We start from the raw sequence: 19,894 nt of genomic DNA on the forward strand, positions 1-19,894 counted from the left end.
CACGCAGATGAGTGACCCGGATTTAGCGGTCTTGAGCCTGGGTTGTAATGCGTTGTGGACAGATTGACGTTTCACAGTTCATGTACTGAAATGAAATAATGCTTTTAAATGGTTCACACACAATGCTGCACGTGAATATTGGGTTTTTCATGTGCATCTCGTGCAATTTTTTTTTTGCACACGGGCCAATATTTTTTGGTTTGGGAGCATTGTGTGAAACAATAGTTCATAGTATTGCATAATATTATACATACAAAACCTAGTAATAAAATATTTGGGAAAAAAAAGTGATGCATTTTCCATGGCGCTCAGTATAGTTTTTACATTCAACATTCTTCTTCATCATCATCATCATCATCATCCATAGCCATCTCTGTGGGTGTAGGTGTGGAATTTTGACAGTCTTTACATCCACATAGATCTGTACAGGAAAGAGCAGCAATTTTACACGAACATCTTTTTGATTCACCTTTGAAGCTTCTTCCTTTGTTCCTAAAGAAAATAGGAAATATGATAGAAAAAACATAATTGTATGTCACATGTGTGAATTTCTTTTTGAGCAATGCAATCTCTAAATGAAAACAAAATCTAAAATTGCTTAAATAGCATTTCCACCTGTAGGATCAATAATCTTTGCAGATCTTTCACGGCTTAGACTAATTGCCTTTGATTTTTCTGTAAAGGCTATTCCAAACTATGCTCCCACAAGACGGCAGGTTTTGTTTTAGACCAATCACCGACGGAATATAAATTTGACAAAGTTCCATAGAACCTGACTAAAATGATTCTAATAAGAATGTAATTTTAAATATTATGTGCTGTACTCCATATTTCTAATATTACTTTATTGAAAATGATATTTCATAACCCTTGACATTGTAATTAATGACTAATGTAATTTGTTAGTTATGTTTCATAAAAATGTTTAGGCTTCAGTTTTGTTTTAAAACTTGAAACTTGCCCACCACTGGTTTGCGTGATACCATGTATTGTGTACAAGTACTTTATATATTTCTTAACAACAACCAACGTGAACACTCACAGCCTAGAAAAAATTTAAATACTAAGACTAAGAATATAATAATAATAAAATAACTAATAATAACATACAATTTCCATACCTTCGAACACATCTCGATACGTGATTGCAATGTTTTTTTCTTCTCCATCCAAAGTCTGCCACTGTTTTGCATATTCCACACAATGACTCCAGGTGTTGTCGTTAAAAACCAGTAACTTGCAGGGCTGTGTTGCATTCTGGTGAATAAGGCACTTCATTTTTATACGCCCACATTTAAATGTGATCGTATATTGTCGTCGCCCCCGATTGATCTTAAATTTATACACAGTGTTTAAGGTCATGAGACGAAGAAGCCTATTGATTTTCAGCAATTTCCGATAATTACTACCAGAGTTATGGCCCTTGATCACTTCAAAAAATCTTGTGGACACTCTAGAGGCCAAAGTTAATATCCAATTGACTTTAAATTTATACACAGTGTTTAAGGTTATGAGACGAAGAAGCCTATTGATTTTCTGCGATTTACGATAATTAATGCCAGAGTTATGGCCCTTGATCACTTCAAAAAATCTTGTGGACGCTCTAGAGGCCAAAGTTAATATCCAATTGACTTTAAATTAATACACAGTGTTTAAGGTCATGAGACGCAGAAGCCTATTGATTTTTAGCAATTTCCGATAATCACTACCATAGTTATGGCCCTTGATCACTTAAAAAAATCTTGTGGACGCTCTAGAGGTCAAAGTTAATATCCGATTGACTTTAAATTCATACACAGTGTTTAAGGTCATGAGACGAAGAAGCCTATTGACTTTTAGCAATTTCCGATAATTACTGCCAGAGTTATGGCCCTTGATCACTTCAAAAAATCTTGTGGACGCTCTAGAGGCCAAAGTTAATATCCAATTGACTTTAAATTTATACACAGTGTTTAAGGTTATGAGACGAAGAAGCCTATTGATTTTCTGCGATTTACGATAATTAATGCCAGAGTTATGGCCCTTGATCACTTTGAAAAATCTTGTGGACGCTCTAAAGGCCAAAGTTAATATCCGATTGACTTTAAATTTATACACAGTGTTTAATGTCATGAGACGAAGAATCCTATTGATTTTCACCGATTATCGATAATTACTGCCAGAGTTATGGCCCTTAATCACTTTGAAAAATCTTGTGGATGCTCTAGAGGCCAAAGTTAATATCCGATTGACCTTAAATTTATACACAGTGTTTAGGATCATGAGACGGAGAAGCCTATTGATTTTCAACGATTTCCGATAATTACTAAAAAAGTTATGGCCCTTGATCACTTTGCAAAATCTTGTGACGCTCTAAAGAGAGAGAGAGAAATGGGGTTTAACGTCCACTCGACACAAACTAGGTCATTTCGGGACTAACATATGGTTTAATTTTATTTACATAATTTGCTTGCGCGTAGGGGTCTTTAGCAGTGGGAGGAAACCGGAGGACTCGGAGAAAACCCACGAGGTTGGACAGGCGACCCTACTCCTTGTCACGTGCAACCGGGGATTCGAAACCACGCCAGTCGACTCAATGACAGACTTTATGATACAGTGCACGCACGCTAACCATTCAGCCATCCAACCCCCCTTGTGACGCTCTAAAGGCTAAAGTTGTCATCCGATTGACTTCAGATTGATACACAGAGTTTAAGATCTTGAGAAGAACAGGTATATTGATTTTCAATGAATTTTTATGACTTGGAACAGCTAAATCCATGATATTAAAAGTTTTGTATACAAAACGTTAGCATGGGGTAGAAGTTTATAAAAACGAAACAAATTCTAATGGTTTTCTCAGTTGTTGCTCTTAATCAGATTTTAGTGTATTATAAATGTTTCATTACCGAAAAAAGTAAAATATGCGACAACTCTTGTTGACTGCCCGGACGATTTAGCTGCTGTGGGTGTATGTTTCGTTGCCTGGCAACCTATCTTTCTGTTTATAATTGGAAAACGTTATAGACCTATTTGAAATTCAATTTTAATATTCTTAAATTATTATTTTATATTTTAATGGAAGCTTACTTTAATAACATAACATAAATAAGAGAAGCACACAGTAATAAGCTTTAGAAGAATTCTTTTTGGGGGGGGGGGGAATAAATCATGTTGAGTAAAATAGGCCCATTTTAAGGTGTATGGAAATTACATTTTAAATCTAGAATTCGAAACTACCAGTATTTGGTGGATTTTAAGTTAATAAAAACCTTTAAAAATCGACAATAATTTACAGCTTAGACCAATTCGTAAACCGTCACAATTAATAAATTATTGTCGTCTTTCTCTTCGGTCCCGGCGGTCCCACGCTGCGTTTATCCATGTTTTAAAAATATGAATCATGTTTTATAAATTCCCGAAACACACACACAACTAACATATTATGATTGTATTTGATAATTCTCAGTAGTTTTGTTACCGAATATACTATAAAACTACGAAATTAAAGAGATTTGGTTATTTTTACTCTGTGATGTTTAGTGACATTACAGACAAACCCCAAGATGCAGTGCGCGACCTACTTTTTATGCAAATGAAGCAGTCGCCACTCTGTGTATTTTTACTCTGTGCACACCCTCAAGCTTTCGACAATGACTGAGCAACAATATGAACTTTGAACTTTAACCTATTATAATTGAGCTTTTTGAGACCTAACAAAATGACACGAAATAGGCGTAGAAATGTTACCCATTTAAATTTGAAAAAAAAGAGGGTTAAAGCATTCCCGATTAATATGGTCTTTTTGGAACCATTTAGCACGAAGTTTTTAGAATTTATTAACATTCTTTTATAATTGATGTTGCAAAGACACGACAAAATAGTGTTGGTGTCATGGGTTTTTGAGCTCTTAGGTGACAATTTTTATATGTTATTTAAAGTAAACCTCAGTGTTTTACTTATATGTATGTGTATTGTTTATCAGTGTATAGTCGGATAAGTAAATCTAGGTCGTGGTTCAACTGATTCTCATACAAATAGGGTTTATTTAGGACGTAACGTATATTTCATGACACCAAATTGTGGCCCATATCAAGGTTGTGGACTATAGACGTCACAATTTTAATCCTATTTTGATGAAACTTGAAATGTAAGTTTATAACCCAAAGATCTCGGTTCTTTTCGATATTTGCGCATATCGGACCGTTACTTCCTGAATTATGGCCCCAGATTTTACGAAAAATCACATTTTTAGCTTGTGGACCCTATTGAGGTCATAATTTTTATCCGATTTAAAAACCGTATTATTATATCACCGTTACACCCTAAGGACGATTGAGTTCAAATCTTCGTGAAAATCAGACCAAAACTGACAGACAAAATGACCGCCCTTCGTTCTCAAATAGCGTAAAAATATGGTATTTCAAGGTTGTGGACCCTAAAGAGGTCACAATTTTTTATCCGATTTTGTTGAAACTTGAAATGTAAGTTTATAACCCAAAGATCTCGGTTCCTTTCGATATTCGCGCATATCGGACCGTAACTTCCTGAATTATGGCCCCCGATTGTACGAAAAATCACTTTCTTTTTAGCTTGTTCTCTATCCATCTCTCGAAAATGTGGGCGTATCCTGCCTGGCAGCCGCTGGTCCTTGACAAAATAAATAGCCGAGGCCCGAGGCCATTGAATACTTTATAGTATAACCAAGCATTTCAAAGCAATGCTTGTAGAATATATTTCTATGATTTTCATTCATAAATATTAATAATTTTATTACATACTGAACATTGTCATCTTTATTTCTAAATTGAATGTAGACCATAAAAGTAACGGCTACATTCAGATACTAATAATCTCCTGCACTTGTTTGAATATAATTAAATGTATTCATTGTCTCATTATTTTAATGATTTTCTTATTATCAACTCTTACTTTTTATTAAAATTAAACTACATTTAGTTATTAATAAACTTTGATGTGTCTCTTTAATTATAAATCTTCAAACCAGTGATGGGATTTCAAAATTTTCTTGTCGGACATTTTACCGAAAATAAAGGGGCATAACTCTTATCGTTATTTAAGCAGACGAATTCGTACCACAATTAAACGTCACATGTCAAAATATTCAAATCCCGTACGTAATAAAAATAGGTGAACCTCGCTATTTTTCATATTTAATTCCCGTACAGTATTCAATTCATACCACAATTAAAAATCACATGTCAACAAAATATTCAAATCCCGTACGTAATAAAAATTGGTGACCTCGCTATTTTTCACACTTAATTCCCGTACGGCATTCAAATTTATGTCAGTAAATGTCGTACAAAATTAAGCATTTTCATAATATGTTGAATGAAAGCTTGCCGATCCTGCTTCGGCATCAAATTCACAACCATAATATTCCTTTAGAATTACGTGTCTTCATTTATCCAGCAGCAAATGAATGCAGAACTTCCGAAATAGTTAAATCACTTGTAAACAGGCATAGCTAACTTCAGCGAATAACACTCTTTCATAGTCACGAAAGACAGACAGGCATCATAGGCAACACAGCAGAATGATTGACATGCTTCTTAATTCCCGCCTACAAATACGTTAGAATTTCTGCTCATATAGCTATTGGTAGCTCCTCCCCTTTCTGTTATTTTGCTGGGTTCGGTATAGCATCAACCAACTCCAACTTCAGCGTACGGTGTACTAGTCTCGGTCACCCAGAAACTCCTAGTCTTCAACATATTCGTAGAATATTTTTCTGGATAATAGAGACTAATAGCCTACGTGACTCGCATCACACGGCTTCAGAGTTAGCACTGATTAATGATATTATGTTAAGCAATATTCGTGCCACGCTCGAGATCAAGGGAAAGTGCCACTGTGGATGAGAATTTCTATATGGATTCTCAAAAGACGTAAAAGATATCGTAGACAAAATGACTGTCCATTGATTTAGGGTGTTATTTACTCTTACGATATGTGACATCTATGATTAGTTTATTATAGATGCTGTCCGCTCACATCAATGCGATTAAGATGCCCGACAATTGAGAAACCACGAGGTAAACAGGTGGATTAAAATTATAATCATTCTTATTGAATTGATGAATAGTCCGACAAAAGGAAAGCAATGACTTCTGTTTAAGATTAGATTGATGAATTGTCCGACAAAGGATTAAGTCAGTCAATCAAGGCAGATTAAGTAGTTAATCAAGGTAGGTTTATACTATAGACGGTATAACACGATAAATACGTTGATCACTTATTTACCTAATAAACCCAGCGTATTATCGACGATAATCGGGTTGAGTGGTAGTTATACACTCAGTAAACTATATTAATTTCGGAATTCTGAATATTATTCACCATGTCTCGATGTCCGATTGGGCATATTCCCGGTCGGACAATTTTGGGCGTTTGGAAAAAAGATTTGGACAGGTCCGGAATATACGGGCAAAATCCCATCACTGCTTCAAACTAACTTTGACCTCTTGACCTGAACTCGGTAATGGACAATTTTAGAATTTTATAATTTCTGTCTGTGTTTTAGAATTCCGCCAAACAATTACATTATTATTTTATATTTCACCGTCAGTAATGTGACCTTTTTGACCCAATCATTTACAATTTTAACTTCCGTTTTTTACATGTCAACCAAAACAAATATACTCGTACTGTTATCATACACCACTGAATGTCTCAAACAAGCCCGGATCCTTAGCCTATTCCAACATTAGTGTGACATAACATTATTTAAAATAGAACTTTGTTGAAGGAAATTGTTGCGCAATATTCCCCCCAAACACGACAATCAGAATATACCTAGCTTGTAATTACACATATAATTTCATTCAACTCATCACTGAAGTCATGTGACTTTCACACACTTCAAATTTAACACAGTGTGAAAACTATTGTTTATAATAACCAGAGATAAAAGTACAATGTGACATGTCAAATTACTCATTGGTAATCACCTCGCATGCACAATTTAAAGCAAAATTTAATAAATGACACAAAATAGCATTTAGCACATATATATTTACTGTTTATATTACGTGTCTAAAGCAAAATTTAATTACACAAAATTATATACGGATAAAATATACCGTATAATCTAACACACTTTTCTAAAAAGTGTCCTATTCTTACCTTAACCTCGTACTAAACTCGTATTAATGACTTTGCGATAATCTCACAATTTAACGAGCCGTTAATTTTAGTTTTCCCTGAAAAAACTATACCTAAATCCCTAAATGTAACCACATGGGATTTTAACACAACCCAACTTTTTAATCAAAAGATAAATTACCACAACTTTGAAACTTGGACTAAGGGTCTCAAAATTACATACCTGAACACGTGGACGACACAAAAACACAAATAATAGCAATTAAACCTTTTATTCAAAGGCTAAATTACCCAATTTAGTCTTTAATCGACTAAAACCATAATTTTGAAACTTGGACTAAGAGTCTCAAAACTATATTATAGCTTTAATTAGCTAACTACATATAAGAACGACACAAAAACACACACATTTTAACGAATCAAAGCAGAAAACACGGCCAACTCGATCCTTAGCTCTGCCATCTTCCCACTTTGATCCAGAGACAACATTAATTCCTTATTTTATTCCCTATTCCGTTTCTTATTATTATTCCTTAGTTATAATGAAAATTTGTTAAAACCTACTCCTTAGAGACCCGCTTTAATTTCAATTTTATTACTCAAATTTACTATACTTGCACTCAAGGCTCTACACAGCATTTTGAACTTACTTGTGCAAACATAAGTAAATTTTCAAAACCACTAGCCAAACAAAATTTTCAGTTGCCAAGTCTGAAGATTAGAATAATTTGTCGTATGATATAGCTAAATTATATTGTTAACATACATAACTCTTCAACTTGTCGTCCTATAATAATAATAAAAGATATTTTAAACATTTTTTTCCGACTGGGACTCACTGCGAGATGAAGACGGCGAAGCTTGTAATTTTGCTTGTTTGGGTGGTGTAGCGTCAGTAGCATGTCATGTTAACCTGATAATATACATACCTAACTAATGATATTATATTGTTTATAAACCTATCAAAATATGACTATTTTATTCTCTACACAGTTGCATTTTAACATTTATTGTATTTTAATCTTATCTTGCTATTATCTGGTCTGTTAACAAATTAAATTTTCCAGACAAAATGTATTTACCCAATTCTGCGAATATTTCCACCAAAATTTTTCTTTCAGCAGATTTCTTTTTTTCCACCAGAATTCTCTTTTCCACCAGAATTTTTCTTGTTGCTGGTTTGTAGGGTTTTCTTCTTCCAAAGTTGCTGCTTACCCTAAAGGTCGAAACTGAGGTACAGCACCAAACAGAATATGTAATCTTCTTCCAAATGTCTTCCAGGGTACTTGATCTCGTAGTCACGTGCACCAAATCAAATATGTATTCTTCTAGATTCCCTTGAAGGTCGATTCTGGTCACGGACACCAAATAGAATATGTAGTACCATGGATCTTCTGTCAGACGTGGAGAGCGGGCGTCGCAAAACCGGTCGCCACATCCTACGTACGACCCACGCATCTTTTCTTCTTAGTAGCCTCTTGATCGTCTAGAATTTGTCTCTAGCTGTCTGCTTCACGCTGTGTATTTACTTCTTACTGTTTTCCTTAAGACGTTTGTTCATTTTTACGTTTTATATATCATAGCTGCTTACATATGGATACAAGCATAGTATAGATTACAATAATAAAGTCACAATTCTATGGAATACAATTACTGCTTATTACTGAGCGACGTTTCGAGCTATGATAAAAAATGAAAATATGACGGGCCAATATTTACATGTACACAACAATACTTAGTTAATGCTGACAAACCAGAGATCTCCCTAAATTATGTGTACCTAAAGGTAATCTAATTTAATTTAATTAAGGATTATAAAGTTATTCAATAGTACCAATTCACCTGAAAATTGACTAATTGATTAATGGATAAGTTGTTGTGAAGTATATACAATGATTAGTCGGTTTTAATAATGACAAATGTTGAAAGAAAATGAAATTTGATAAAATGTTATCAACGACCCCTTTCACTGAAATAAACACAAATGATTAAATGAATAGATTGTTGTGGAGTATTTACAACGATTTGATGAGGTTTTAATAATGACAACATCCCAAGAAAGATGAGATTTGCTTGGTATTATAACAAAAAATATTTGATATGTGCATGTTGATGCGTATGTTTCTACTGATATACGAAAATGGAGCCACGGTGGCTAGGTGGTTAAGACGCTGGCTCGCTAGCCTGGAGGTCGGGTGTTCGATCCCTGCATTGGCCGAGAAAGTTCATCCAGATTTTCCGATGTGGTTTCCCCTTGTCAGTGGTGCAGAACGAAGGGCCTGACAAGGACAGCTGTCTAGTCTTTCGGATGAGACGAAAAACCGAGGTCCCATGTATACATTAGAATACACGTAAAAGATCCCTTGGCAGTTGGAATTCGATATAAGAGTAGGCGATAGTGCCGCTGCCCAGGCAAAATTTCCCTCATAGTACACTGTATGGCGTATGCCCGTGTTCATTAGCCCAGTATAGGAGCAGAACAGTAGGACGTTAAACCCCATTTCATTTCGATATACGAAAAACCCTTAGAACAATGACTGCACAAATGATCAATAGTCCCCTGAAGGCTCACTATTTAAAATATTTAAAGTACTTCCACTGTATGTTATAGTGATGAAGAAAGGCAGGATCTGTTTTATATTATGTTCCTGATGTAAATAAATCATAAATAATAATTTACGAAACTGATCTCTGTTATCACTAAGATAGTGTTCCAATAGTCGTCTGCTGTTCGTCGGATTAGTCGTACCTGAAATACAACCACACATCGCTCGTATTATTTCTCTTTGAAACAAGTTAGCGTTGAGGTAATGGGTTGGGGTCAGGTTGAGTTGAAAGTTTATTGAAACTGACGTTTTGTCGTCAGGATATTGATTCATTTCTTGAACTTCGTTTTGTTTATCTTAAGAAGTCATTGCATTTTCCAAAGAGCAACTAAAGCTTTACCGGTTATTTGCCCCACGGCTTATTTTTGCTATCGTGTACTTCTTAGAAAGATTAATTTGCATCATGTCTATAGTAATTTGCAGGTCAGTAATTTAAACACTGCGATATTTTTTTAATGCAATATTAGTGACGATAATGCCAATATATTCATTACTAGAATTTTCATACTGGTTATAACCAAAATATCACCCAGCTAGATCACAAGAACTTGAATGTGTTCGATTTTGGTGCACATCAAATCTCAACATCTTTTTGTAATACTACATGGGTTGTTAATCCACATTGAATTATTTAGGAAACACACTTGTATTACAGAACAAACAAATTTTTATTTGTGTTTATGATAACTAGGCCTACTATTGAAACACAAACATGAGGGTTATATCATGTATATTCACTGTGAGTTGTTTTGTTAATACACAGCTGTAGAATGGGGAATATTAACCTGTGTGCGGATGCATGCGACAACACGACCATAGCCTTAACATTTGTGAGGAATTGGTTCATAATATATATTGTCTAGTGAGAATTGTATACATTGTCGGCTACTTAACGTCGGGTATAATGCTGCAAGTAGAACGGAAGTAAGGCAGTGGCAACATTCACCATTTGAAAAGAAACTAAAATATTACATTATCGGAAACAAGTGATTTTTTCAAATTCGATGTGAAGCATTGACACAATAGCCCTGTTGATTTTCCCTGTTATCCGTCCATCTCTTTCAAAATGTAGGCGTGTCTTGCATGGCATACGCTTGTTTTGTTGACACATTGGAGTAGGAGTACATGGTCAAATATTAAGCCATAAAATAGGGAATTTTCGTTTTGGGTTCTTTAATCCTTTGTCATTATTTTATACACACACTGAATTTGTTTACTAATTTTATTTCAGATAAAATGTCCAATATGGTTGCCAGTCTTTTACAAACATTGAATGCCCATTCATCAGATGTAACATCTTTAAGTTTTGGTGAGAAAGAACTTGTGACATGTTCAGGAGATAAAACAGTACGTCTGTGGAATATTGATGATTTTTCAGAGACTCCATGTTCACCACTGTTGAGTCATACATATGTTGTTAACTGTTGTGTATTTGATAAAACAGGTACTGTATTTGCCTCATGTTCCACAGATGGCAGACTGATTATTTGGGACTCGAAGACAGGAGAGCAGAAAGCCATTTTTGAACATCCTAGTAAATGTGCAATACGTGTTTGTCGATTTTCACCAAATGCAACAATAGTTGCATCTGGAGGTGATGATAATGCCTTGTGCTTATGGGATGTTGCTAAGAAAAAACTAATAAGGTGTGTTATTTAGTTTTTATTTTGAACCTTTTAGGCTATCAACTATTTTAATACTTCGACTGCAGTGGACAATTTAGACCAAAACAAATTCAAATTTAACTGTATAGAACATGTTAACCTCTTCAGTATTTCATGAGTTGACATTTTTTGCTCACATGATTTCATTATGACATCATTCTTTTATTTGAACTGTGACTAAACCAGTTGTTTTTATTGATAAAAAATGAAACCATTATCGATTATTAAATAATTTGCCAACCAGGTAAAACAAGTGAAAAACATAACAGAAGGAGGGAAACCTCAACCACCCAGAGGGAACATTGACCTAAATTGCTGTATAGTCATATGACTTCTTGTCAGATTGCCTGTTTACCTTTCAAAGGAATATCTCCTCTGTATTAAAATAAAACATCATGCCAAGCCCATTCAAGACTTGTTGTTCTTGGGGGCGACACTCTTTGAAAAAAACTCAAGGCTCTGCCAATTTAAGTACGTTCGACATGAAACTTGGCATGCGTGTTCCTTTGACAATTGTGCATTGATTGACAGATTTTGATTATTGATATGATGTCACAATTCTAAGATGGCTTTGTAATGACTGTTAAAATAGAATGATTTTTTTTTTAGGACTCTTCAAGGTCATGATGAATCTGCCATGGCATTAGCTTTTAGTCCTGATAATAATTATATAGTATCTGGTAGTGGTAACGGAGATATTAGAACTTGGGATGCTAGATTTGGACATGGTCGTTGTTTATCATTTGAATTGGATGGTCATGATTTAGGAGTTACATGTTGTGAATTTTCTCCATCTTTTGGAACAGCAGGTAATTAAAATTGTTTAAAAGCTTAGATAATAAGATATTTAAATAACCTGAGCTAAGACTTACTTTTTTAAATCAAAACTTAGAAGCAAAGTGTTTTACATGAGCATTTATGGAACTTCTTGAAAACAACTGTATATGATAATCGTCTATCTCAGTGATTAATTGGCAGATCAATCTTAAATTTTGCATATGATCTGTGTGAACATCCCGGATATAATTACACAGTCAGGTCATCAAAAGATCTCCAAAACGCTAATTTGTCTCTTCGGCCCGTATTTTCGAAAGTGGATTAGTGCTAATCATAGATTTAATCTCTGATTTTCTGACCAGCCATATTCTGAAAAACTGATTAAATTTTAAGCTAAGATTTTTTATAAACTTTGATTAGCCTAATCAGTGAGTAAATCATTGTTCGAGAATACCATAAAATGTGATATTCTCGAACGTTGACTTGTACTTAATCATTGTATAACTGCCGACACCTCTTTTATGGCACAAAATCGGAATGGAGGAGGGAGGTCTAGGTGTGGGCGGTTAGAATTTACATATCAGGTTCACAGGATAAATAAGTTGATAAGTCGAGTTTTATTACTGCTGACAAATTTATTAAAAGTAACTGTTCAAACTGGATACATATAAAGTTTACATCATATCTGTTCTTTTTAAGTACTAAAATACTTGAAGCTTATGTAACCTTCATCTTAAATGCTCAAATACTAATCACTACCGGATAGGTATTACTTAGATACTTAGATTTCTACCACATCTGTGAATCAACCGTCACATCAGAAATTATGTAGACGTCATAAATAACAAACGTATGTGACTGTTAGAACAAAGTAATTGCAATAAATACTCAGGGTCTAAAATAAGATACGTTTACCGCTGATATCGTCACATCATCATAATGCAATTATGAGTCCAACAGAAACATATTGACGTCACCGGACCAAAGAAATATTTTGAACCGTTAGTCGGCCGGCATAAACTTAAACACTAAATGCTAAGTGGCAACCACATGCAAACTAGATCAATGCAAACTAGTTAAAACAGTCATATTTAATAATGTCACCGTGAAAACTCTAACTTTATCACGCACAAAAATTCTATGGCTCCTCCATTTTTGCCCGGGAAAAAAGTTGTGCGCTGGAGTAATCCTTGATATGCTAGAGCTTACCAAATCAGCTTAAATAAGTAATAAATGACCTAATTCATACTTAATGAAATATAATAACCTATTACAAAAGGTATATATACGTAACAAAGTAATATTAATTAGATATAAAGTAGAACGGTAATTAATTCTAAATTAAACAATGAATACTCCAACTTTGAGCAAACACATAGACTTGCGTACCAAGTCTCTCAAATACAGACATTCGGCTCACCATTCTAATCTAATACATATATAAATCTACAGCAGTTACATGCATGGCTCCTCAAAATTATAACAAATAATTTTCATCAAAGCTTAATAAACAAAATAATTCAAATATATAATCGTAACTTGAAATATAAAAAGCTTTACGAATGACTTCAATATAAAACCTTAATTAATGGCTCCTCGATGGGGAAACCCGGTCTCCTCATCTTCAACTAACAAGACCAATTTATGAATGGGTCTTATTAAATAATTGATCTGATTAACACATTTACCTTTATTACTTAAATTCTTATCACCTACAATAAGTTTAACCTTTCTAACATGATTATCATTATCTGGATAAACTTCAATGATACGACCTAATGACCAATGATTACGTGGACAACTATCGTCCATAATTAATACAACATCGTTCACTTGCATGTCCCGAAATGTTTTATTCCACTTGGAACGAATCTGTAAATCATGTATACACTCTTTCCGCCAGCGATTCCAAAATTCATTCGCAACATATTGAACACGTCTCCATCTCTTTTTCGAATATACATCAGCCTTTTGAAAATCTCCTGGAGGCGGCAAAATTAACTTTTGACTTCATGGTTAACAAATTATTCGGACATAACGGTTCTAAGGAATTAACATCATTCAGATTGCTAGTCGTAAGAGGTCTGCTATTAACTATAGCTGCAGCTTCACACATAAGAGTTCTCAATGATTCGTCATCAAGTTGACATCCAGTCTGAAGTAAAAGTGGCAAAATAAAATTACGCACTGAACGAATTTGTTGTTCCCATATCCCGCCCATATAACTAGCGAAAGGAACATTAAATTTAAAATCAAAGTAATCACAACCTTTCTCTAATAAGAAACCTTGAATACGGTGGCTATCAAGCCCTTTAAATGTCTCATGTAATTCACGTCTGCCACCAATAAAATTAGTACCATTATCACATCTAAGTTGCCGAATGGGACCTCTAATACAAAGAAATCTTCTTAAGAAAGAATCAGTACTCATATCGTTAAGTGTCTCTATGTGAATGGCGCGACTGGCCATACACACAAATAAAAGTCCATATCGTTTCAGTTCTTTGCGACCATCTCGTATATACCATGGTCCAAAACAATCCATACCACAGTAGGTAAAAGGCGGAGTTGGTTCCAACCTGTCTTCTGGTAAATCAGCCATACGCTGCTCTTGACATCTACCGCGTAATCGTCTGCAACTTGCGCACTTTGAGATATAAGACGATACAACACCATTGCATCCAACAATCCAATAACCATTTGTACGAATATCATTGGTTGTAATACCACGTCTTTGGTGATGTGAATGTTCATGGAAGTAGTGTACAATCAACTCAGTGATATGGTGCTTCTTAGGTAGAATCACTGGATGTTTACAAATATCAGACGATGCTCTCTTTAAACGTCCACCAACACAAAGTATACCATCTTCATTAACAAAGGGGTCTAAACGATATAACAGGGATCTCTTAATTACAATACTATCAGGTTTATCCTCAGATAATAATTTAAACTTGTACTAGCTTGACGATAAAAAGTTCAGCTTTTCTCAATTCTTCAATTGAATAAGGTTTACTAAGTGTTCTGTTAGGTTGTTTACTAATAGTGCTCGTGGCATTAGTATCGTTAACATGTTGACCTCGCTTATATAATTGTTTAAGATGCAAACACAATGCTATAGCTTTCTTTGCTCTAAACCAATCTGAAATATGATTCAGTCTAGAAAGTTCAAAACATAATTTCATATTCACAGCAAAAGATTGCCCTTTCTTAACTTCTGGATGTTCCGAAGACAAAGTAAGCTCAACATCTGAAGTTCTAGGAATATTGAACTGCCATAAAAAATCTGGTCCGAATAGCCATTTCGAATCAATTAATTCACTGGCAAAGCATCCACGGGATCCAACATCTGCAGGATTAGCGCTGGAAATAACGTGAGACCATTGTTTAGGTTCTGTAGATTCGTGTATTTGTTGAATCCGGTTTGCTACAAACATCTGAAATCTTCGGGCGTCTTTGTTTAAATAGCCCAATACGACTTTACTATCTGTCCAATAAAATTCTTTGAGATCCACTATTTTCTAATTCACGTTTAATCTGTAGTCCAACCTTGACAGAGACCACAGCAGCTGTCAATTCAAGACGAGGTATCGTAATAGGCCTTAAGGGAGTTACACGTGATTTTCCCATCACTAAGGAACAAAATACTTTCTGATGATCATCAATCAAACGTAAGTAAAAACACTGACTATAACCATAAATGCTGGCGTCAGAAAAATTATGTAGCTCACTGGTAACTCAAATCAACTAAGTTAATTCTCCAACGTTCCCAGCGCATGCGTAACGAATCTGGAATTTCGCTGTCCCAATCCAATCGTAGTCTGCATAGCTCTTGAAGTATCTGCTTTCCAACTAAAATTACTGGAGCAATGAGTCCGAGCGGATCATAAATTGAACAAATGGTCGATAAAATTCCTCGACGAGTAAGATAATGATCCTTTAGAGATATACTAAATTGAAAACTGTCCGATTCAACGTTCCACTGCACACCTAAAGCACGCTCTACAGGTAAATCTTCATAAAATAAATCAAGTCCTTGTAAATCAGTAGCTCTATCTTCTTTAGGTATGCTATTAATAACTGTATTAGAGTTCGACACAAACTTGTGAAGACGTAAACCGCATTTAGAAAGTAATTCACAAGTCTGTTGAATCAACGAAATAGCTTCAATATCTGATCTAACAAAGTTCGCTGCGCCACTGCCAAATTCTATCTCAAATTCTGTTGCAGCATGTTTAAGTCCGAAATTTGCGCATCCTGGAGACGATCCTGCTCCAAAAAGATGAACGTTCATACGATAATCTGACGGTTGTTTATCCCCATCGTTCTGCCATATAAATCTCAGAAAGTTGCGATCTTCGACATTCACTTTAAATTGATAAACTATTTGTTCTATGTCACATAATATTGCTATCTTGTCAGTTCTAAAACGGCATAAAACTCCTAATAAAGTATTCGTTAGATCAGGTCCTTTCAATAAACAATCGTTAAGGGAAATGTCATTGAACTTTGCGTTACAGTCAAACACAACACATATTTTATCAGGCTTTTTTGGGTGATATACAGAATGATGCGGAATATACCATGTGTGTCCATCATTTAGATTCATTTCAGACGTAGGCACTAATTCTGCATAACCTCTATTAATTATATTGTTCATAAACTTAGTATAATCTGACTTCAACACAGAATCTCTTTCTAAACGACTCCATAAATTCGAAAAACGTTTAATAGCAACATGACGATTATTCAGCAAGTTTGGCTTATCTCCCTTGAATGGCAATGCCATTTCATAATGATTATCTTCAGTTAAATGAATAGAACGAGACATTTTATCTAAAAATTGTTCATCTTCGCGTGAATAACCACATATAGTTGAATTACGTTCACTAAAGTCCAACTCTAGAAATTTTAAAATATCAACTGGATTTATAACTTCCTTGACTTGAGTTCTGAATGAAACCACAACTTGATCATTCAAATCTTCATTGTTGTCTACTGGTTGGATAGGTACATCATATGCAATAGTTCTGTGACTATGACCGATCGAATCTAAAGCATCTGAGGAATTAGGTTCAACAATTCCTACAATACCCCATCCTAGATCTGTTTTCATACCGAAGGGGCCATTACCGTTATGAGGAATTACATCACGTGGGATAAGTGCCTTAGCGCAATCATATCCAATTAATATACCAATGTCTATATCCATTAAAGGTTGAAGTTTGTTAGCTATACTTTCCAGATGCGACCACTTTCTTGCAATATCAGGTGTAGGTATATGTGATTTATTAGCTGGCATAATATCTCTAGAGTAAACTGGTGGAAGGTCTAATAACACATCCCTATCATAACCACATACTCTAAGTCCTGAAATCCTTTTAGTGTCTATTAACTGATTACTCGCTAACATAGTTGACAAAGAAAGTTTGACATTTTGACCATCAATACCTAAAAGTTTACGAGTTTCTTCCAAAATAAAAGTAGTGTCAGATTGATTATCCAGTATTCCATAAACTAATACTTCAGTAGAACTGTTTTCATGCGATACCCACACTGGTATTATCATAGAACTTTTATCTAAATAACTTGTATTATTTGACTTAATATTATGCGCGGTAGCAGATTTTGGATGTGTATGATCAGAGGTAGGATTACGATTGGCACTTAATTGTTCTTCATGTAAAGCAGTGGGGTGTTTATTGGAACAAATCTTACGAGTCTTTCTTATTCTATAATGTTTATAAAAATGTCCTTGATTCAAACAAGCAAAACATAATCTATTTGCGTTACAGAAGTTTTTCCTCTCATGTAAAGCCTTTTGAAGAAACTGATCGCAAATGTTTAAGTGGTGTTGTCCTCTACAAAGAAAACACAGATTTCTATTACTTTGATTCGAAGATGCATTACTGTTAGAATAACTATTATACTCAGTAGTTCTAGAATTAAATACGTTCGCTGATGGCCTTCTGGGTTCATACTTGGTATGCCATGTGGGTTTTGACTTAGATAATTCTTCTTTCTTGAAAGGTAAACTAGTAATAGGGTCACAAGCAATGTCAGCTTCTTGTGAGATAAAATTCACAAAATGACTAAAGGGAGGGAACTTATCATATTTTTTCTTAAATTCATGTACAACTTGAGCCCATCTATTCACAATAAAATCTGGCAATTTATTTAGTAACTTCTTGTTTTCACGTGGGTCATCTAAAACATTTAAGCTTCTTATCGAACTCATACCAGATAAACATTGTTTTAGAAAGTCTGAGTATTTACGTAGAGAATAACCGTCTTTAGAATAGATTTTAGGCCAATTATCTAATCTGTCTCTAAATGCAGAAGAAACAATAAATTGATTTCCAAAACGTTCTTCTAACAAGGTTTTGGCATCTTGAAATGCACTTTCTGTCTGTAAAATGAAATAGCTCTCTACACATTCTCTGGCTGCACCACCAAGATACTTCTTTAAATAAAACATCTGTTCAGCAACAGGTATCTGTTTTTTCTCTATTAAAGCGTTAAAACCACCTTTCCATGTCGGATAACACAATGGGTCACCTGTAAATACCATAGGCTCTGGTGGAGGTAACTTGGTTAGGTTGTCGGCAAAAATCTTAGCCATTGTAACTAAATCCTCATTTCTAGTAGACGTACACAATGAAGGCTTTTCTTGAACATTAAATGTTAGGTCAGGCTCTCTGTTAACAGAATGAAAACGGTCTCTATTCAACGAACCATAATCCTCATCAACGTTAAAGGGGGTGCATTCATTATCGTTACAAAGGACTCTTCTGTCTAAAGTAATAACAGGTTCTCTTTCACTAGTAGCAATAGGCTCTTTCACATAGGTAGCATGTTTATCAACTTCTTCTGGATTGCTGAATTGATCGGGGATGTCGTTTATATACTTTTGTACAAATTCTCTTCTCTTATTACGCGACGGTGAAGAATGACTGCTTTTATGATCCTGAATCTCAGACAATGCCCTAAGTCTCGCTTCCGCCATATCAAGTTCCATGTTGACCTGAAGTTTTTCCAATTCATGTTTCTTTCGATTCTCCTCGTCAATGTATTTAAGTTTAGCCTTGAGGGCTGCTGCATTGGCCGCGGCATCTGCTTTCTTTGAGAAATATGATGAAATCGAAGCCTCGCTACATGTGTGATATGACGATGATGAACCATGTTTTGTACTCTTCTTGGATGAAGTTGACTCCATATCTACAATACATGAACATATGGTGCAAACAAGGTTCAGTAAAATTACCAATCTTAAAATATGCATAAGGACTTAAATATGAATCCTCTTAACTAATACAAGTACTATAATTAATAAGCTTAACCAATATTGAATGAGAGTCATACCTTTACATAAATTATGAACAAACATTTAACCTTATAAATAATAAACAAACTTAGATCTAATTATCATAAGATACTAATTACTATGTAACACATTCAAATATAGTATGTCAATGCTTAAGAAAATATAAACTGTCTCTTTAAATTTTAGTTAATTTGTTTAATTGTCAATGTTTCCACAATATACATGTATTAAACATCAATGTTCTCAAGAGTTAATAAGTTTCACACAAAACTTTCACTTTCAAAGAACAGGTTTCAACAATCAAGATTCTATCTGTGTCTGGATGAAATACTTTCGGCTAAATAATTTCTCATCACGATCTCTACTCTAGTTACAGAGTTGACACTGCATATATGCCGGATAAATGAGTTTCACTG

General features: G+C 34.6%; 1 protein-coding gene across 1 annotated transcript in view; it reads left to right on the top strand.

Moving 5' to 3' along the window:
- The window catches only part of LOC126820663 (WD repeat, SAM and U-box domain-containing protein 1), a 153,458-nt gene that overhangs the window by 25,948 nt on the left and 107,616 nt on the right, over positions 1–19,894 (top strand). Inside the window, exons 2-3 of the mRNA XM_050548788.2 lie at positions 10,945–11,359; positions 11,987–12,186. Coding sequence (XP_050404745.1) covers positions 10,950–11,359; positions 11,987–12,186 — 610 coding nt within the window. The 5' untranslated portion in view covers positions 10,945–10,949. The remainder of the gene's footprint in view (positions 1–10,944; positions 11,360–11,986; positions 12,187–19,894) is intronic.

This window comes from Patella vulgata, chromosome 5, assembly GCF_932274485.2.
Source record: "Patella vulgata chromosome 5, xgPatVulg1.2, whole genome shotgun sequence".
Lineage (NCBI taxonomy): Eukaryota > Metazoa > Mollusca > Gastropoda > Patellidae > Patella > Patella vulgata.